Source organism: Aedes aegypti, chromosome 3 (assembly GCF_002204515.2).
Source record: "Aedes aegypti strain LVP_AGWG chromosome 3, AaegL5.0 Primary Assembly, whole genome shotgun sequence".
Classification (NCBI taxonomy): domain Eukaryota; kingdom Metazoa; phylum Arthropoda; class Insecta; order Diptera; family Culicidae; genus Aedes; species Aedes aegypti.
Window position 1 is genome coordinate 114704565 of NC_035109.1, and position 22758 is coordinate 114727322.

Genomic DNA, 22758 nt, shown 5'->3' on the forward strand with positions numbered 1-22758 from the left:
CTGGAATTGGCTCACCACAAAACTGAGGCTGTTGTTGTCAACAACCGAAAGTCGGTGCAGCAAGCGATGATCAGTGTAAGTGACTGCACAATCACTTCGAAGCGCTCCCCCAAACACTTGGGGGTGATGATCGACGACAAGCTTACCTTCGGTAGCCATGTCGATTATGCCTGCAAGAGAGCCTCCACAGCTATTGTGGCACTGTCCCGGATGATGTCCAATAGCTCTGCGGTGTACGCCAGTAAGCGTAAGCTTCTGGCCAGTGTCGCCTCGTCCATACTGAGGTATGGTGGCCCGGCTTGGGGCACGGCTTTGAGTACCGATAGCTACCGTAGCAAGCTAGAGAGTAAAACTACAAATGAACTTTAACACTTCACTTTTCAAAGTTTAATATAAAAAAGTGTAGTGAAGCTAGAGAGTACTTATAGGCTAATGTGCCTGAGGGTTGCGAGCGCGTACCGTACCGTGTCACACGATGCACTTTGTGTCATCACCGGTATGATGCCTATTGGTATCCTTATCATAGAAGACATAGAGTGCTTCGAAAAGCGCGGCACAAGAGGCATACGCAGGACTGCCAGAACGACCTCCATGGTCAAATGGCAGCGTGCGTGGGACAGTTCCACCAAGGGAGTGTGGACTCACAGGTTGATTCCGAGGTTAGATATCTGGGTCAATAGGCGCCATGGGGAACTAACATTCCACCTAACACTGGTCCTTTCGGGTCATGGATGCTTTAAACAATATCTACACCGTTTCGGTCATGCGGGTTCTCCCGAATGTCCAGTTTGTGCAGGTTTAGAGGAAACGGCGGAACACGTTTTGTTCGTGTGCCCGCGTTTCCGCACAATGCGTGACCGCATGTTTGCCACATGCGGTCGGGACACGACTCCGGACAATTTGGTCCAGAGGATGTGTGCAGACGAGTTTGGCTGGAATGCCGTTTCATCGGCTATCACCCACATCGTCTCGGAACTCCAAAGGAGGTGGCGTGTGGACTCGAGGAGTGACTAGTGCAGACGCTAATCAACAGGTGGTCCAAGGGTTCGCAGTCGGCTACGTAGGTCATACCGGTGCCCTACGGTCGAAATCGACCCTTACAGCGATTAAGTGGCCGCGGGGAGAACATCCTGGTAGCGCTGCTGTCGTGGCGCCGGCCTACTGGGTGGGTACGAGCCTCTGGTTGTTCGGGGCAGGTGGAGGCCCCTTCGTCAGCAATCCCAGCTGGTGCTAGCTGATAGGGCCTGAGCCTTCAGTAGGTCAAATTGCGAAGCCCGCAGTATCAGTTCTTGACACCTGCGGTGCAGCTGGGCGCGGGCTTAGTGGTCGACCCTGCCCGCCTTCAGCGGACAACGGGAGGTGAGGACCACTCGGGAAGCTGGCAATGCGCCAGCATGCTACCTTGGTGGACCCCCATAAGCGTGTCATCGATGTTCGTTGCTGCATGGCTACGCAGCTAACCTGGAGGATGCGATGTGCAATAGCCCCTCTCCGAAGCAATGCCTTCTTGGTGGTCCCGGAGAGACGAAGGGTTTGGCGGCAATGGAAATGGTTTAGTGGGTCGGGGGTGTAGTCCTGTTTACTGCTTGTACGTAGTAAATGGTCCCCAACCCCACACTCCCGGACCTCGGTCCGGAGTCTGTTGAGCAGATTATCCCCCCATTGCTTAGAAGGAAAAAAAAATATAATGTCGGCAACTAATATCACCAGAGTCAACACCGTAAAGGACCTAGCCTTTGAAACCCGACCCGTACCCGAACCCGACACTTTTCAAATTAGTTTTATCTTTTGATAGGAGTGTCCTAGCAAAAATTTTTCTTCTGCAAAGTTGTTCATTGAGACATTTTTCACATTTCTTCCGAAGGCACTTACACTCTATCACTGACGTGGGTGGCGCTGTATGACACTTTAGTAAAAAAAAAAAAAAAACATTTCGACCATTTTTTTCATAAAAAATAGATGTTTTGTCATCGAGTTTAAAAAGCTTAACAATAAAAAAGTAATTTAACAACATTTACCAGCAAAATTTTCAGATTTATTGATACCTTAAGTAAAAACAGTCCAAAATAGTGTTTTACAAAATCCTAGATTACTCATGATCCGGCAGATGACAGCAGCTATTTTTTTGTCCATTACTAGTCAAGAACATTAGTTTCATTGTCATGAAGAATACAAAGTGAGGCCGAGTGGGGCTTTCTTGATGGAATATTTTTGGGATCGAAAAAAATAGTTATATCAGTATATGATTTAAAATGGGATATATTTAATTTAATCTGCTTTCATATCTAGAGAACAATCATATTTAGAAATAAGCTATATGAACTTCTGAAAATTCAGACGTTTTTCATTTATTTGCATCGTATAATATGGCTTTAATTAAACACAATACTATTACTCTAATTAAAATCGAAGGATAGATAGATAGGTAGATACACATATGGGACAAATTATCTTGAATTCCGTTTAAATGTTTATTAGAACAGCAGTTCAAAGATGACTTCTTCAAAAAACTTTGTCAACATGCAATACGTTTCTGAAATACATTTGAATCTTAAATTCTTAAAAAGTTTATCAAATATAAGCATATTTTAACATATTTTCATCACATTTTCAAACCGCCACAACAAAAAAGCCCCACGTGGCCCCACGTTCCTTTCTTTGCGACAATGAAACTTATGTTCTTGACTAGTCCTATACAAAATATTAACTGCCGTAATCTGCCGCTTCATGAGTTATCCTGGATTTTGTAAAAATAGTTTTTTATACTGTTTTTACTTAAAATATAATTAAATCTGAAAATTTTGCTAGTAAATGATATAAATTTACTTTGCTACAGTTAAGCTCCTAATAAATGATGATAAAATATCTTTAATAAATTTTTTTGTACGAAAAATGGTCAAAATAGACTTTTTGACTGTTTTTACTAAAGTGTCATAACGCCATCCACGTCAGTTATAGAGTGTATGTGTTTCGGAAGAAATGTCAAAAATGCCTCAATGAACAACTTTGCAGAAAGATGTTTTTTTTTTTTTGCTGGGACGCTCCTATCAAAAGATAAAACTGATCTAGATCAGTTTTCACTTATCTAGATCAAATCTGTATGAGTCAAAATGTAGTACCATGCCCACACAGTTACGGATCACCCACAGTGACGGATCGCTTTGGCGTTCAACATCGGATAACTCGCTCAAAACATAAAAGTTGATGTGAAACATATTTTTCCCATGTTATACTATTTGTCTTCTAGCATTTGTAGTGTTAAGCATAACGTTCAACCGCTAAATAGCGGTGTATTTGACAAATGTTTAGTTGGTACCACACAGCTATCATTATATGTTCGTTTTCTGTAAGAAGTGCCGCCAGCATTCATAAGCTCCCACAGTTGTGCACAGGTGGTAAAATTCAAATGTTATAGCATAAAACATACTCATTCGTTTCGATTGAGTATGAATTCATCTTTGGAAAACATTTTGCTCGATTGTTGATTCTAAATATCGAATATTAGCACTTCTAACTAGTGATCCATAATATGGATCAGGAAATGATTGTTTACCATGGTTATGGATCACTTCCAAAGAATCTAGTTTTTTTCAGTGATCGACGTATTGTGATGTACAAGATTTGAGTTTTAGGTATACCATGTGGATTTTTTTCCAAAAGTTGAGAAAGGAAAGATTTAAGTGTTTGCAAGAGTTTGTAAGTATGTTTTATGAAAAAAGAGCACAATAGGGAAGCAAAAAGACAGGAGGACAAAAGAGCAAACTATCTTTTCGTACAAACTGATAAGTAAGAACATATCATAATTTCCAAAAGATTTTGAACCAGAATAAAAACTGTATATGTCTTTATGCTTCTAATTGAACAATATATAGAACTCTGAAAAGTTATCCACGCATTTGGAGTGGAAAAGCTAAATCAGCTATACCGCTGAATCGTCATGATGAAACGCGGCTCCACGATCATATGAGTCGGTCTGAGGCTAGATCAATACTTCTTAGCCACAAGATCTACCAAAAACATAACTGAAACTAACAAAGACATCTCATCGTCGTTGCATGTCACTTTTGATGGAACTGGATTGAATAGTAAGAAACGTCGATTTTCTATTCAAAATTGCCAATCTTCAATTTTTATGGAGCTTGAACTGACTACTGCAACCGAAAAATAATTTAGAATCTGATCAGCTCTCTTAATTTCACATTTCATTGTTAAACTTTTGTGTTGGGAAAATCCTCATCAATTACAAAGTTGGCAGAATGTTGAAATAGCTATTATTTTCAAATGAACATTTGAAAAACCAACATTGTTGAATACGGTTAGATAAACAAATTTATAGAACACATTTTTTAACAAAATTGTTCGTTTTCAAAACATTGAAAATAAAGAAAGTAATGTCGTCTTTTTTACAAAACGAGAGCATCTTAAATTGAACATCTCAGCGCTTGTAGGATTTTATGAACTTACTGTATAAAGTTCACTACATTCAGTTAGTTACTGTATGCACAAACAAACCTTAGTGCCAAAACCCCCCCAGTGGGGACATCCATTCATGCTCTAATACATCTCTGTTCTCTCGTTCTACTCCCCGCAGGCACAACTACAAAATTGGCGACATTTTCAAAGAACTGATGGGCTACCCGGTGGGCGGCACGGCACCCAAGCTGGAGTTTTCCCAATCGATTAGGAACAAAAACAAATGCACCATTCTCTAGTAGTAGCTGTAAAGTGCGCTATGCAGGCGCGGGTGCAGAATGACAAAAAAACGGTGCCACAAAGTTGCATTGCAGCAGCAGCCTTCCTCTTGTTGGATGTCCGTGGTCGGGTCGAGATGTTGCGAAAGACTTTGCCGAGTACGAAAACTGCGCCCGATTTGGGCCGGGTGATATTGGAGTGAGGTACCATATTGTAATTGGAGCACAAATCGATGCGTGAAAGGGGATTGTGTCAACGAAAACAAGCCTAACAATAGCGTTACACGTACACTAGTTAAGTGTAGGGAAGAAGTAAGGATAACTACCGCAACCGTTTACGAAACTGTAGATACAATCGGAGAAACCCATTCCAAAGCAGCAGAACCATGTTGACTATTGATATCTAGGAAGTTAATCGTCGTTAAATCGATCGGCACACTTTTGTGTCACTTGATGACTGTGTAAAGTTATACGTACCGTGGAGGTAGGTGAAGTTAATCGTGTCGCGGTGCTCCCCAGACCAGTGTTATTAGAGAAAAATCTTCATCAAAAGCGTACTCACTAGTCGATTTCTATCGCTCAACAGCAAATGGGCATAATAAAAAAAATGTCGTATGACCCATTTTGAAGTAATGTCTCCTTGTAATTCCACAAAACCTACGAAAAATGTTCAATTTTTTTTTCGAATCCTCTGCTGAGCTTTCTTTCTGGTATTACAACAGCTAGTCCATATTGGTACAGCATACAACATGGCTGGCCTGAAAATTTGTTTGAAGATCAAAAGCTTGTCCATATCCTCAAGTTTTGTACGAATGGAAGAAACTATTCCTAGGGGTGTTCAAATTTCTCCTAGAGAAAATCAACCAACACAAACCTTGCCGAAAAGTTACTAATTTAAGTTTATCAGATTCGAATAATCGTAAATTACAAGAAGAATAACACATGTATTTAAAAACAAATATTTCGAGTATCCCCAACGAGGCAAATTTGGTTGGGCAGGTCGCTGATTTCAACAGATAAATCTCTAGTGCTTTGAATATGTATGCGAGATGTTTGGTATCTTGGACAAAGTATTTTGAAATAATTTGCACTATATTTTGATGCCTCTGGTTTTGATCTAAATTACATGTAACTGATCTAGAGCATTTCAGTGGTACAATTTGACTGTTTGCATAAAAATCAAATTTCAAAGTGATAACATGTAGTTTTTTGGCATAAAATGTACTTAATGCATTCAATGAACATGTTTGCGTAGAAATAATAATTTTGGATTACACTCAAAATTGCTTTTATTGAAAAATCATGCGAGAAACCCTAAATATGTATCCAGTTTGCGTGTTTTAATATTCAAACCAATGACATGAAAATTTAGGGCTTTTCGTAGATTTTTAGTACAATAAATTTAGAGTGTAACCCCAAATTTGTATTTCTGCTCAAACATGTTAACTGGACATGTAGAATACAGTTCGTACCGAAAAAAAAACTACATGTCAACGCTTTGAAGTTTGTTCAAAAACTAGTTTAGTTAGGATTTCTTCAAGTTTTTAATCGATACCAATTTAAAGAGTAATCTTGAATTTTATGTTTTGTAGATTAATTCAATCAAATTATTGTCGAAAAACCACATGTCAGTGCATTGAAATTTGATTGATTTGAAGATAAGAAAAAGGTATTTACTATGTATTTTCAGTAATTAAAATTTTGAGCGTAATCAACAATTTGTGTATCAGTTCAAGCATGTTCTCTGCAATTCTATAAGCAAATTTGTGTCGAAAAAATGTCAAAAATGTCTTACTGAACACTATTGTAGAAGGAAATTTGAACAACAACGTTCCTTTCAAGAGATAAAACTGATCTAAATGAGTTGTAAGTTATCTAGATCAAATTCAAAGGGATCAACTTGTAGTACAACTCGAAGATTCCAAACCGCGAGCATGCACATCAAGAGCATGTAAAACTCGTGATCTACATAAATCTGCCTCGTTAGGGGTGCTCAAAATTTTGTTTTGCTTCACATGCATTATTTATCTAGTTATCTAGAGTCATTTGGGTTTGAAATACCTTATATTATAACATTTCTCGCATAACATATGATCTCGCCCTTGAAGCCATTGGTAACCACGTGTGTAGCTCGTTGTTTCTGAGCATTTGGAAGGATTTACACATTATTGACCAGCGCTATGATGAAAGATGGATCATTCTCTATCAGCCAGTGATGTTGGTTTGGATGCTTATTCATTCATTTGCTCAGAAACAACGAGCTACATACGTGGTTACCAATGGCTTTTAGGGCGTTATCCCAGAATACACGAGATTTGTCATGAAATTTGGCACGATTCTCATGTCGCTTCGGAAGGCGAATTTTTATTTTATTGTTGTTCTAGGGGAAATTTGAACATTCCTAGGAACATTCATACCGTACTAAGCTATGGAATATGGACATAAGATACGTAAAAGAATTTTAAAAATTGGTTAAAACTGTTGTTGAGGTATGGCTGATTGAAATTTAAGGTACAGCTGATATTTGATCCGAGGGCTCCTAGTATTAATATCAATGTGTGTTTCATATGTATTCCATTCAGCTCGAAAATAATTTAATGTGGAGCTGATAGGTTTGAAAACCGCTTCATGGGATATTTGAAATGTAACAGAGACATGATCGGAATGAAAATCAGCATGAGCAAACAGTTGGCTACAAAGGTGACTAAAATCGATTAAGACCAAATCAATCGTAGAAGGGTTTCTAGAAGAGTAGAATCAAGTGGGGTTATTTTAGGGATTTGAGAAATATTCTGAAGCACACTCGTCAAATGAAATTCTGCCGTTGGAATGACTTTGCGAATTATTTCATGCGCGATGTTTGGTATTAAAGTCACCAATGACAAAATTTTTGGATTTTTTGCGAGTCAATTTCCGCAAGTCGTTTTGAAGCAAATTAAATTGCTGCCCAGTGCATTGAAAAGGCAAATAAGCAGCTATGAAAGTACATTAACAAAGCTGTGTTTCAACAGAAACACCCAAAGATTCAAAAACTTTGGTTTTAAATGACGAAAAAAGTGGATGTTTTATACGCCTATTAATGATGATTGCAATTCCCCCCCATGTCCCATAAAGTTACGTTAAACACAAAAGTTAGGATCTTTTCTTTGTTTGGATCCAGGTTTTAAATAGGTTTAAGTTATAACTGCTATATGCACGTTATTAGCTGTAAGAAAATTAAACAGCTTATCCTCTTTACTATTCAAAAAACGAGCATTCCAATTTAAAATATTTAAATTATTATTTATTGGATCCATTAGAAGAACGTAATCCATTAACAATTTAAATAGTCAATAAAACACCAACTTGGACTGCTTCAGTCATAGTGGTGGCTTTGAACATTGCATCAATCATTAGATTCAATTGTTCAGTTAGAAAATTAAAATCAGAGACAGACATATCACTTGAAGCGGGTACATTTGATGATTTTCCGTTAGAATTTTCGGTAGACGAAGAGGCGGAGTAGAAGTTTCCTGTGGCAGTAGGGTTTTTCTCCATTTGATTTGGAACAATTAGAAAGGGTACTCATAGGATGTAAAGGGGAGGAGTTCAAACGGACATTATCATTTACCTGTCTGACCTCGACGACTCGCCTACGCGAAGGACTAGCCCAAAAATTTGACTTATGATTGCCCCCGCAATTGGCGCATATGGACTTATCGGTATCTTCCTTCACAGGACAGACGTCCTTAGCGTGAGAAGAACCTCCGCAAATCATACATTTAGCATCCATATGGCATTTTTTTGTACCATGACCCACTTTTGGCATTGACGGCACTGAGTGGGGATCTGTTAATTTCCCCCAGGTTTCCAGGATCAATAGCTAAAAATGTAGCAATAAAAAGCACTGTTTTTGTAGCACTGAACACTACGCCTTTTTTCAATGTTGTCCAGATAAGCGGTTAAACGATAGAAGTCGACTGGTGAGCACAAATTTGATGAAGTTTTTTCTGATGGAAACGGTCTGGGGAGCACCGTGCGTGCTAGGGAAAAGGGAGGAAACGGAAAACTACCCAGTTTAGATTAGGAACAATAGAGATAAGACGTGAGTCTACTTCGGGGCATCGTAAGCTCCGGCAGCTGACTGTATAAATGTTTGTGTAAATGTTTATGCTTGTAGCTATGTTCGAATGCTCCATCCATGAGCAAGAAGCCAGTCTTGCAAGACTAAACTTCACTAGCGAAAATTTCGAGCTCGTCATTAATCTTAGTGGGTGCCTGATGTTGGGGAAAGGGGTGAAAACCAAATTAAGCTCAAAACTACGCAATGGCACCATTCTGAGTCCAGTCCTTCGGTGCCACATCACAAAATAGCGAAAGGATTCATATTTCTTAGACACTGCTGGTACTACTGACAGAGGACAAGCCAAGGAGAAACACAAATTTAATAGTCTGTCATGAGCAGCGGCTTTCGAGAGAAGAACATCCATTCGGTGCACCGATGAAGCATCATGATAATTTGGTTGCTTGTTTGGTGCTTGTTAAACGAATAGATCGAGTTGCTTCATTTCTTCAAGGAGAAGACGTGATTTAATTAGGATGTAACTTGATCTGAGAAGAAAAGAGATGATAATTGTCATTTGTTTTCATTTTGGATAATTGATACGGACAAGTCAGGGAATTTGCTTTGGGCAAACTGGAGTAAAACCGACTTTACCTGTATCGATTCAAATTTGATGTATCGAATCGATTCACCGATTAAATCAATTCCTTTGAATCGTTTTTTTTTGAATCGATTCGATTTTAAAGCTTGTCAAAGAAAACTAAGAAACAAAACACTCGAAATAATTGCCTTAGAAAATTAAGGAAATTTCCATTACGAATAGATCTTGGACATTAACGGAAATCGAACTTAATCGCCTCCAGCATTGCTTTGCTTTGTTGCCACGGACGGTTTCCATTAGACAAGGGAAGGTCGTGTAGGCGTGAATTATCTACATATAAGTTAAACCTATTAAATAGAATGAAATAATTTGAAATTTTGATCGAATTTTTTGAACAAATCTATTCTTGAAAAGTGTAATGTAAGTGAATCAGAATGAATTTTCTCTCTCAAAGGCTCCTGAAATCAAGGCACTGATAAATGACGAGAAAAATATTAAAAGAAACTGGAATGACTCACACGAAAACTAAACAATTTCACAAAACTTGTTAAAGCCATTAGAGCTGTCAATATTTTTTGTTGATTTGGCAAAACTAGTATAACTCATCTCTTCTCAAACCTCAACTCGACAATGTTGCACATGATACACAACTTCAGTAGAGAATTATTTACACAAACAACACAAGTTACCAAAAAATCGACAGGATCTAGTGAAGTTAGAGACAATAACCGGCTCAATATTAGAAGCTTTACGTTCATCAATAATTTTCACTTTAGCCATCGACATTTGCTTGTCCGATCTTCAATATTTAACATTGTCATCAATAAAAACATACCACCGCAGTTTCGTACTGTTTTGCGTTCTAAGAGAATTGCGCTAAAAAACAATTAACGATAATCTTATCATGAAATGCACCTGCTTGAAACAACGCCTGTTTGAGTGAAATTCGCGGCTGGGATGTTCTCAGCTACCGAGCCAACGCGCCTGTATCAATGTGTTAGTGAGCTTATGTGTTATACAAATTGTGGGTAGCTGTTCAAACTAGGAAATAAACAAATATTATACAATAACAAGAAAGCTAATCATATTTAACGAACAAACATATTTTAATAAAATATGGAGCTATTGTTGCTTGAATGCCAAATCACGACTGTTATGTAAATAAGTTTTTTGCAGCTGCTCGTTGTTGACTATGTATATGTAAAATGTCAGGTAAGCTTAGTTTGGCATATCCATGCAATCATGATAATCGCGCAAATTCGAATAGCTCAGCTTGCGAAATCATCCTCTTGGGTCTACTACAACCATCTTATGAAAATCTTTTAAAGATTTATCGATAGAAAAATGCACCAAGTAATAAATCTACAGCATGGACCAATCTATCACACGACGAAATATGTTACACCAGAAATTGCATAGATATCAAATCAACCTTTGAGATGCCTTCTTCTTGTACTAAATTACGAATCAAAAATGTGTCGATAAGTGTCCTATCAATGTGTTGTTCTACGTGGTAAATGCTGAATTTGACGTTTTCCCACCAAGTGGCACAATATGCCACAATGCTACCCATATCAAAAAATTTTTTGTGACGTGTGTTGATGGACGATTGCTGTAAAACTTCTGTGTCTCTGTGCTCCATTAGATTCGAAATCGTATTTCGGAAGACTCAAGGGGATGATTTTGCACTGATACGCAGCAAATATGTTAACTTGTGCGTCTGAGCAAAACCGTTTTACCAACATAACTAAATATATACTCATATACATAAAGAACTTATTTTACGCGAAACGAGTTCGTGGTTATCAACTGTAGTGATTATTGAAAAAGAGCAATGTTAGTTCTATGAACACAACAAATAAACAGACGGATTGAGACAGTGAATGAGTTGCAATTAAGTTAGAAATATCACATGCCTAACGTAATTCAACAATGATTAAGTAATTTCCAACTGAAAGGACCCCAAATTTGGGTGCTGGTACAAGTGAAAAGGGTAATAGAAAAAATAAGAAATCTTTTAACAGTAACGAAAATTTATTTTTTGTACTTGGACTTGGAGTGGTTCAAAAATCGTTTCTACTCCACACCGCTCACTCGATTCAAGTTCAAATTCTGAGTGTCCTCCCCAAATTTGAGCTCATTCGGATGAAAATTGAGACTGCACAAGCCCTTCAAAGTTTATATGGGAATTACTATGGGAAAAGCAAATAAATCATTCAATCGGTCATAGTTTTTGCCCATGTGCTCTTGGGGATTAGAGCTACGTTGATAATGTAAGATGCATTCATCAGCTACAACTTTGCCGAAGACCGTTTTCAAATCGGAGTAATTAGTTATCGATTTTTTTATGAGTTATAAAACTTTAACGCTTCGATGCTTACTGACTTTAATTTTTTTTTTCTACTTATCTCGTTTATTTGGCAGGCTCAGGCGCCATAGGACATAACAGAGCCGAAATCTTTTCTTTTTTTTTACATTATTTACATTTCGAAATTTGAACTTATTTTAAAAACAATGTTAGTTTACGGAAGTTTTAAGGTTAGGGAATACATTTGTAACAGGGAAGGAAAGGATTTTTCGGGATTTCTTAAGCTACTTAGACTACTAAGCTGATGAAGTTTGAAGGGGCAGGATGTCCAGCTCTATAATGAAACTAAACAGAAACGGTTTGTGGGAGACACCACGAGAAGAGGACAATTTGAAAGGAAAAAAAGACAGGGAACGAACACAATCAAACTCGGATATTGATACGCTTCAAAAACAGATATATTAAATTCATATATTCTAAATCAAGGCCCGCCAACACTTCCTTGACAGGTTCCTGATGTTTTCCTTTGATCCGGAGAGTTTTAGTCAGTTCAGAGCTGATGCCACGATTCTCACTGCATCCCCACACAACATGTTCGATATCCTGGTAAGCCACGCCGCAAACATAGAGATTGCTTTCTGAGAGCTCAATACGGTGGGTATGCGCGCTTAACGAATAGTGAATGGACATAAGCCGACACATGACACGAATGAAATCACGGCTCATGCCATTTCTCCGTCTCTCCATTTCTGTTGCCAGCTGATCAAGGTCTCCCGACGGGCCAATGCAAAAAAATCATCGAAGGCGATTTGACGCTCGTAAACATCGCCTTCTTTAGCACCTACCTTAGCCAGAGAGTCCGCTTTCTCATTGCCCGGAATGGAACAATGGGAAGGGACCCAAGCTATGGTAATAGTGTAAGAGCAATTTGACAAAGCACTCAATGCTTGGCGTATTCTATTCATGAAGTACGCTGAGTGCTTCACCGGCTTCATTGACCGAACAGCCTCCAGAGAGCTTAGACTGTCGGAAAAAATGAAGAAGTGCTCGGGTAGGAGAAAACTGATGTACTCTAAGGCGTAATGTATAGCTGCTAGCTCAGCAACATATACAGAACATGGCTTTTGAAGCATGAAGAAGGCGCTATGAAAATCGTTGTAAACACCGAAACCAGTAATATCATCCATTTTTGATCCATCACTGAAGAACTGTCGGTTCTCGCTGACATGCCCGAATTTACTTGCAAATATAGGAGGGATAAACTTTGAACGAAAGTGATCTGGTATGCCATGGATATCTTGCTTCATGAACAAATCAAATACTACAGAGGAACAGCCGAAGTCTTGGAAGTTATCACGATTGGTGTTAACCGAAGATGGGCTAACCTCCAGCGTCGTGTACCAGTAGTACACACTCATGAAACGAGTTTGAGGGTTATGTTCAAGTAGCTTTTCGTAGTTTTCAATAACCAATGGATTGAGAACCTCACAACGGATGAGAAACCTGAGTGTTAACTCCGCGAAACGATCTGTCAGGGGCTGTACTCCTGCAACTACCTATAAACTCATTTGACTTTAAAATGGCTTGCTCAATTTTCACCACCTAATTAAAAAAAAAATAAAAATCAATCTTGTCGCTCCCTTGCGACGCCTATCCACCTGTTCATTTCCATCATTTGCTTTTATACACTCCCTTTACCTTTGAGTCGCATGACCGCTACAGGCATAAAACAAAAATAAAATATATAAAACTTTGGCTATGATAATTGGGCTGATCTGAGAGCATCACAGGGTATATGCAGTATAACATAGTAGCCATGATTTAAGTGTACTATCTTTCGCACCAGATGCAGCAATGCTGCCTGTTTAGAAGATAAATGAGCACTATAGAAGAATTTGCAATTGAATATAAATCAATATCTAATTACTGAGACTGCACATACCAACTATCAATGCTAGATAGTCGTCGGCAAATCCATTAGGGGTCATGCACAAATTACGTCACACTTCAAGGGGGGGAGGGGGTCGAGCCAAGCGTGACAAGCCTTACAAAATTTTTGGAGGACTCATACCAAAAGTGTGACAAAGGGGGGAGGGGAGGGGGTCGAAAAAGTTGAAATTTAGAGTGACATAATTTGTGTACCATCCCTTACCCGGAATGCAATTTACCGGAAGACCATTTACCGAAATGTACCATTACCCGGAAAAACTAATTACCGGATTGCACCTTATGTCACGCTAACCATGGACATTCTCGACTCCCTCGGTTTCTATAAACACTTCTTCAAAAGACATTTCCAAACAGCCATGGACCAAATATGTTGTTCTTCTTGCCGGCGTTACGATTCAACTGGGACAAAACCTGCTATTCAGCTGTTCTAGGAGCATTTCTACAGTTAATAGCTGAGAGCCATTTTTGCATTCGTTCATAGTTTGACTAGTATGTAAGTACTCTAGCTCCGAAACGTCGTCAAATTTGCCAACCAGGAATAATTTTGAGCCGGCGGTATTAAATTCTAAATTCAACCTCAGCTTGATCTTTCTGAATAGCTTCATTTTGCTGCAACGTTGGCCATAAGCTATGAACGAATATTACGAAACCAAAATTTGATTGCACATGTAATTTTTGGCGATTTTATTAGAACGAACAAAAAAATTTTAAGGAAAAATATAAGTTTCTTTTAAAGTTTTAATATCTAACATTAATTTTTGAACTTTTTTCATTCGTCCTCTGAATCGCTATTTTCCATAATTTATGTGAATTAAAAAAAATAATATCTAACTGATTTCAATAAAAATAATGGATCTTTGTTTCCTCCCCTCCAATATTATGGACTGTTTGAAGGGGGGGCATGAAAGATAATTAATATTTGTGTCAGCCTCATACATATTTGATACCAAATATTAACGAGATCAGTATAAATAAAAAAGGCCTGGCAAATAAGGTAGGGTGCATTTGAGTAAATGGAACATCTCAGCATTGAAAAATATTTTGAGTTATTATGGTTTTCTCAAACCCTTAAGTTAAAACAGTTTAGAATCCAATTTCAATATTGTATAATAATATTAAAAAAAAAAAAAACACTTATCTTGCGAGGAAGCTACATACACACTTAGATTTTTTCTCGCTGTTCAGTAATATTTTTTACCGGAAACGTACTGTAAATAAATATTTAACTGATGTTTCGGTATTACAGACGAGATTTACCAAACACCCTTGAATAAGCTAAAAAAAATCAAAACAATATTTAACAACTTTTACCGAAATCGTCGTTTTATTAACCGAAAAACTGTAAATCGTTCAAAATCACCGTAGACTGTAAGTTTTCACCGTACTTCAGTTCATATTGCTTCAATACTTTACCGTACGAATGGTAACTAGAAATTTCTGAGTCAGCCATATTTGTTTAGAAGTGCTAATCAACACGACGGTATCGCATACGATACCGTCTATAAACATTGTTTTTGGACAAAAAAACTATACTACGGCAGTGTGTACGGCAGGATTAGCGCCCAATTCTACTTTTCCGTAAGTAGGGGAACTTACGTATTGTCGGCAGCCTAAGCAGCTGAACTTTTAAGAAGGCAATTATACACAACAACAAAGCACAACAATTAGCAGGAGACACCTGAAGTACACTTGAGCACACTTTATTTATTAATTATTATGCACAAAACACTATTTCGTTCTCCAAATCATCTAATTCTCCTCACCAAAGTCACGAGGCACTTGTTCTTTTATCGGCAATGCAATTACTATTGTCGGCAACAAAATTGTTCTCTTCGGCAATTCAAAATTGTACAAAAACAAGGTTATGTATTGGTAACTTTTCGTATTTGTTGACAATGCCTGAAATTGAACGTCACTCATTATGTTCTACTCTTTGAAAGGGCCAATGCAGAAAAATACAGACTACACCCGATTCTGTTTTTGCACGGATTTTTTTTACACGGCCGTGCAAAAAAAGTTTCCATACAAAATTTTTTGCCAAAACCTTATTTTTACATGAAACGTCGAGAAATGCTGTTACTTTTTTTACACGGTTTTTGAAATTTTGAACTGAAAACTTTTTTTGCACGGTACGCATCCCCCGTGCAAAAACAGAATCGGGTGTACACTGAGAACAGCATTGCAGTTATAAATAGAATAGCTGAGAGTCTTATTGAATACACAACGCCACTAAATTTGTGCACACTAAGGCGCCGTCCACACATTACGTAACGCTCTAGGGGGAGGGGGAGTAGGCTCAAACGTTGCGACTCAAACACAATTTTTTTTTCATTCAAAGACCGTTGCGGAGGAGGGAATGGTCGAACACGATTCTCTTGATTTGTTCTTATTGCGTATCAATTCTACACGCGGCGATCTGGACTATAGAAATTCATATATTTTGCCTTAAGAAAGATGGAACGATTATTGCAATACGATAGCTTTATGTATCGTTTTAGCATCACCCCACATCAAGGCGTCGATTGATGAGGGGAGTGCGCACGAGCCTATCGATCGCAAGGTTCTTGGTTCGATTCCATGTAACAGGCTTCAAATTTATTCCTCTCATTTAACATTATCACATCTATCTTTTGATACTATCAAATGATACTATTACTATGGGTAGTGATAGGGATACTATCACTTCTTGAAAAATGATGGATAGAAGATAGACTATATTATCTCTATAGACGGATGGAGATACTATCAGCATTTTTTCATCTCTGATGGATCAAGCATACCTTTATCATCTATTTTTGGGGAAAAATATACTATTCGCAAAATTCTATAGCTATCGCTATCTATCCTATCATTGATACAAATACTGAAACCAAAATCTTGCGCATAATGGGAAAAAACCAATAAAAATAACTCAAGGTATGTTCTTATGAATATTTTCGGAACGGGTACGACGAGGGAATGACGGCAATCGATGTCCGACGCCATTTTGAATCCAAGATGGCGGCCTCCGGTTTGGTAAAATCATTGAAAACCCATGCAATATGGGTATTTTCGGAACGAGCACGATGAGGGGATGACGAAAATCGATGTAAGACGCCATTTTGAAATCCAAGATGGTGGCCTCCGGTTAAGGAAAATCGTTGAAAACCCATGCAATATGGGTATTCTCGAGACGGGCGCTTGAACAATCTGGGACTGTTTGTATAGCAGACGAGAAGACGGCACCCCTCATTGAATGGTACAATCGAGTCTCCGGACTGGATTATCCGGGATTCGATTATCCGGAATTTTAGACTCCGGAATTAGTTTTTTTATATTCTTATATTTCAACTTTTATGCATAAATTTGAGATAATTTATTATCGCAATATACAATATGAATGGTTTGACAGTTTTGGACGTAGGTGTGTATGCTGGTCAAAATAAAAATATTTTCTTATCAGGAGCCTTAATGTTTCTTAAAAATAATTTCTGGATACGCCACTGCATCATATAAATATAATAACGAAAAAATAAAATATTTAAGTTTATCGCGAGTTTGAATTTTTCTTTTAGTGATTGTGAGTGAAAAAAAAACGATACTCCAGATAATCGAGTCCGACCTGTATAGGAATTAATACCTACGTTACAAGTGATAAACACTACCATAATGTCGAACATTTAACCCTGAGGCATTTGAAAAACATATGGCTTGCTTCAAAATAAGTCTTTACTTTACTTTCAAATCATTCCAAAAAATAAAAATTTTCAATATATTTGTGTTGATAGAAATGGAATAAATTATGAAAGAAAACGGAAAGTTACAAAAACGGAACATACCTGTATTGCTTGAGTTTTAAATGATATTACCAAATCAGAGGCCGCCATCTTGTCTTTCAAAATGGCGTCGGACATCGATTTCCGTCATCTCTCTGTCGCGCCCGTTCCGAAAATGCTCATATTGCATGGAGTTTCAATGATTTTACTAATCCGGAGGCCGCCATCTTGGATTTCAAAATGGCGTCGAACATCGATTTTCGTCATCCCCTCGTCGCGCCCGTTCCGAAAATGCCCATATTGCATGGGTTTTCAACAATTTTCCTTGACCAGATGCCGCCATCTTGGATTTCAAAATGGCGTCGATCATCGATTTTCGTCATCCCCTCGTCGCGCCCGTTCCGAAAATGCCCATATTGCATGGGTTTTCAACAATTTTCCTCGACCGGAGGCCGCCATCTTGGATTTCAAAATGGCGTCGGATATTGATTTTCGTCATAGTTGTATTGTGCCCGCTCCGAAAAAATATTGCATGGGTTTCCAACAATTCTTACACCCCTAAAGCCGCCACCTTGGATTGCTAAATATGGAATTTAGTTAATTTTCTATAACCATCTTCCAACAATTTTTATTCTATAATATTATCAATGAATAAAAATAGAACCTCTATCATTGTTATCCAGCTTTTTACGAGCGTTAATGGCTGCCATAAACAGGCTCGCTTTCTGGTAGGGGTCGGTCGATTTGACGTTTGGCTTGGGTACACTCAATATAAAACTACCCAAGTCAAACGTCAAATCCACCGACCCTTACCAGAAAGCGAGCCTGTGTGTGGCAGCCATTGACGCTTTTAAAAAGCTGGATTTGAGAGATGTTGTACTGATAGTATCATAATGAGATTTTTTTGGGATAGGGATACTATCACTCTATCTTCTATCTCTGATAGAAACCATTCTCTCATTGATACTATCAGGATAGACAAGAAGTGATAGTATCATCTGGCTGAACTGGTAGTATCAGTTGTCTATCAGACATATGATTGTATCATCGTCTATCTGATAATTTTGATGCCTGCCTGAGGTTGCCGTGAAATATATTTTTGTTTTCAAATTTAGTTTTATAACGTAAATTTATGAATTTCAATCCTTTTTCTTGTGGCGAATTTTCATAAGGGTTTCCTATGTTTAATTTGGGCAAATTTTACGTCTCCAATTTAAAGCAAAAAAAAAAATCAATTTTCAATTATTTGTTCAGAATTTGCAATGAGAATACATATTATTTTTATTTTTTTATTTAGCCGAACACATCAAGTCAAATTGCGAAATTTGTTCAAACATAAATGAGAACTTACGCATTTTTGGCCAAATCTCACCCCAACGACGGTACATTCGTTTTCAAATTGCTTTAAATTTGAAAGGTAAATAATTTCTCCGTGAATTGAACTATTCACTGACACGCTGAATGGCTCGATATGGTTGTGGTCTGTAAAGGTTACTGCTCTTGGACGCTCTATCATCAAGTTATTAGCGAGAGAATGAATGGTAACAATTCCGATTGCGATTTTGTTTTTTGATTTATGAATATTGTTCGATCAAAATCCAAAATTTGCCAGTAAAATTTATTTGCGTTCCTATTATTCTCAGTGTATGAGAAAATCAGAATAGGCCCTTTGCAAATCAATTCACTTATGACTTGACACAAAAACATCATCCTCTGATTGCTTGTAGAACAACAGGAGTGTTGCCAAAATAGTTCAACTATTAAAAGACGTATATGTTATATGTTTCTCAGTATATTAAAGATTATGCACTACAATCTTCTAATAAGAAAGTATTAAAAGGCTCAATTGTTACCAATGCATTGTTTGTTGCCTAATTCCAATAAATTATTTAGTTGTGTTCGATTTTTTCGGTGAATTTAAATCGTGAATAATAAATACACCGCAATTGAATATGGTTTTCTGGCAACCTAGTTCAGTAATAAAAAGTGATTGCCGAGGAAATCAAAGTGCATTAATTTCAATTTGTGGTTCAAAGCATAAAAAATAAGTATTTTCGAGTGCTTTATATACAAATCAAAAGTTCAATTGTGCATAAGTGATCGGTGCGTAGTTTTTGTGAAAAAAATTGGCATTGGAGCGGAGAATTGCACCTTTTAAAGTGGTGAGTTTTTGTAAGCTGTTCTTGTGTTGTTTTGTTCGGCAGCTCACGAATGACGATAATTTTGTAAGCATTTATTTCATTTAATGATAAAACCCATGTTATATAATATTTTTGTGAAAGATGTGATTTACATGGAAGATTATAGTTCAAGGAATATGTTGAGTACATTGAAGTTAACTCTTATTCCGTAGATAAATGTAAACAAGGGCGATAAGTTAGTGCTGCCGAAAATACCCTCAGGGTGCCGAAGCCATCATTTACCCTATGACCTGACAGTTTTTATTAAAAGCTAATTTTTAACATCAATGTTTTCGTTTTAGTATACAACAGCCAAATTATGTTTCCGGATGGCATCGTCGCATATCAAGTATAAACACCCATAACGGAATCAGTGGCGGTTTTGTTCATAAGTGATAAACAGCTGCAAAGAAGTCAGTTTTTGATTAAAAATGAAAACGCGAAATAAATCAATCAATCACATTTGTTATCAATATGAAATTAGTTGTTTTTATTTTTTCGATCATCCTTTTCTATTCCGACTGCCTGTTGTTCAGAACAATGCGTTCGGTAATTCATTTAACAATTCGCTCGGTAAAAATTCACGAGCATATTGTAATTTTTTGACAGCTGCGATTCGATTAAAATTATGGATTGTTCGGTAATTCTTAGCTTTACCGGAAGCATTACCGAGCGCTCAGCGATTTTTATTTCGGTACAAAAAATTACCGGAGTCGGTGATATTTTCTAAGTGTGTATACAGCATTTTAGTTGAACAACCTGTAATTCATATACCAATGTAACATGGAAATTGCTTAAGACGACTTTGAATGGCTTAAAACGGCCTAAAAAGGATATAAATGGTTTGAAACGGCTTAGAACTACTTGAAGTGGCTTAAAACGATATAAAATTGCTTGAAACGGCCTGAAATGGCTAAAACGACTTTAAACAGCTTAAAATGGCATAAAATTATTTAAAATGGCTTGAAGCGGTCAAAAAATAAATAGCTTAGAATGCCTTAAAATAACTCAAAACGGCTTTTAAAAATTTATAAGTGGTTTCTTCATCACAAAACTGCTTAAAAAGACTTAAAATGGCTTTAATTTTTTTTTTCTCTCTCCCACGCCGAACAGGTAGAGGAGAGAGCTGGCATTGGTCCATATCCATATAGCCGTAGTCCATTGATGTGCGGTGGTTCATTTCCGTGTTTCCGTGTCGTGTGAGGCAACAGCCTACAAAGAGGGTCAGTTTGTCTCAGTCATCATCTGATACTGACGGAGGATGGATGTGTTTCCCCAATACACGGCCCATCGTGCGGCGTCTTCTGGTGACTGGACGGAGTTTTTTGTGAGGGAGGATTGGGCATCGAACCCATGACCTTCCGCTTACGAAGTGAAAGCGTATCTTCGAGGCTACGGGACCCCCCTTAAAATGGCTTGTAATAGCTTAAAATGGCCTAAAACGGATGAAAAAAGATATAAAACAGTCTAAAACAACTTAAAATGGCACAAAAAGCCTAAAAAGAGTTTGAAATGTCTGAAACCGGCTTTAAATGGTTTAAAATTACTTAAAACGGCTTGAAATAATATTTTAAAAGACAATTCAGAAAGAAATATCTGCCAGATTTTATGCCATCATTTATGAATTAGTAGAATTGATTTGTTGATATTAAGAAATTCTGCGGTGGTTTTGAAGCTACCTTTCGGCATTCTTGACGATTCTCTCAATTTTTCTATAAAGCATCTAATTTTAAGATGTACATAAGCCTTTTCCCTTCTCACTTTAAAAAAAGAAAATTTTCTATATTGAATAATTAATTAATCACTAACGCAATTCAAGGTTGCACGTTTAGTTTGCATGCAAGTTTATTGTATAATGGGTCGCAGAATTCAAACTACATGTGTTAGACAGCGCTTATCAACGTAGTTCATCACACTTTCGATGCTAAATAGCTAGTTTTTGGTGATTTAGGAAAGTATTGTAATTTTCACAAATATAATAAAAACGAAGAATTTACTATCTTAATTTAATCATGCAATTTGAACTAAATTATGTGTATGTTTGGTGGATTAGATCACCTGATTCATTGATTTAATTTCATCATTAACACCAGTGTTGTGTACAATTTAAGCAACCTGTAGCTCAAAATCATTACGTGATAGATCATTTATGAGAACGACATCAGATTCAGCAACCCCGCTAGAGACACATGATTTCATTCTTGAGACACACAAAATTTATTTTTGTTACGCTGTGTAATGCAACGAGCTAAAAACCAGTTGCTCTAGAGAAAAAGGTTTTAAAATCAATCTTCTATGGTCAGCCTTATTTTTTTATCGTTTTAAAATTATATGTAGTTTTTACATCATTTTAAAAACATCCATATAACGATTTATAGGGCTGAGGGTCAAAATGCGTCATTTTCTATGATCCACCATTTATTGTATTAAAACTTTTATCGTCTTAATAATGATCATATATAATATTTCCCTATCTTGAACATGATAAACGTTAAAAAATCAAATAGAAACATTAATGTTATCAATTAACAATAACAATAACCAGTATTTTTATGACAAGTAATTGTTTGTAATTATGTGACCAGAATGATTCAAGGTCAATTATTATGTATTATGATTTCCACTTAGGAAACTTATACTGTTTAGTGTTTTCAAGTAAATAATGGATGAAGAATTTTCATTAACTCTTCAGTGGTAATTCAATTGTTTTATCATTTCATTTGACACAGGAGGAAAAACTTCACTTCTTGTACGTAAGATCGCGCTGGTGGTTTGCTCGAAAACAGGATGGGCAATATTCTTTGTAAGAAAAATAACGCATCTTGTTACAAAATTTTAGACAATTATACTATAAAGTTTATACTATAGCAAGAAGCTCCCTTATGTATGACCAAGAGCAGATTCGTTGATTCAACGTTTGACTTTGCATCTGACATGTTCCAAAATTCACTGTAATCATAGGAAGATGCATTTGAGTGAATTGTCTAATGGGAAAGCAATGTTAAAAGACACGGACACCGCCTACAGCCATTTAGCTGCACAGACTGTAACTTTACACTAGACAACGGACAAGCATGCTCCAATGGTACAGCCGAGAAACATTCCTGACGAAAAGTTGCAATGACTAAGCGGGAATCGAACCCACACCCCATGACACGATGCACTCGCGGCCACGAAACCCACAATGTTGTACTAATTTATTATTTAAACTCTAATTGAATACAATAAGGT

At 37.3% G+C, this 22758-nt stretch overlaps 1 protein-coding gene across 1 annotated transcript in view; it reads left to right on the forward strand.

Moving 5' to 3' along the window:
* Window positions 1-5271, forward strand: part of LOC5567059 (ras-like protein family member 10B) — a 127493-nt gene extending 122222 nt beyond the window's left edge. Inside the window, 1 exon segment of the mRNA XM_021851783.1 lies at window positions 4592-5271. Within this exon segment, the coding sequence (XP_021707475.1) occupies window positions 4592-4712 (121 nt within the window). The 3' untranslated portion in view covers window positions 4713-5271.
* The last annotated feature ends 17487 nt before the right edge of the window (window positions 5272-22758 follow it).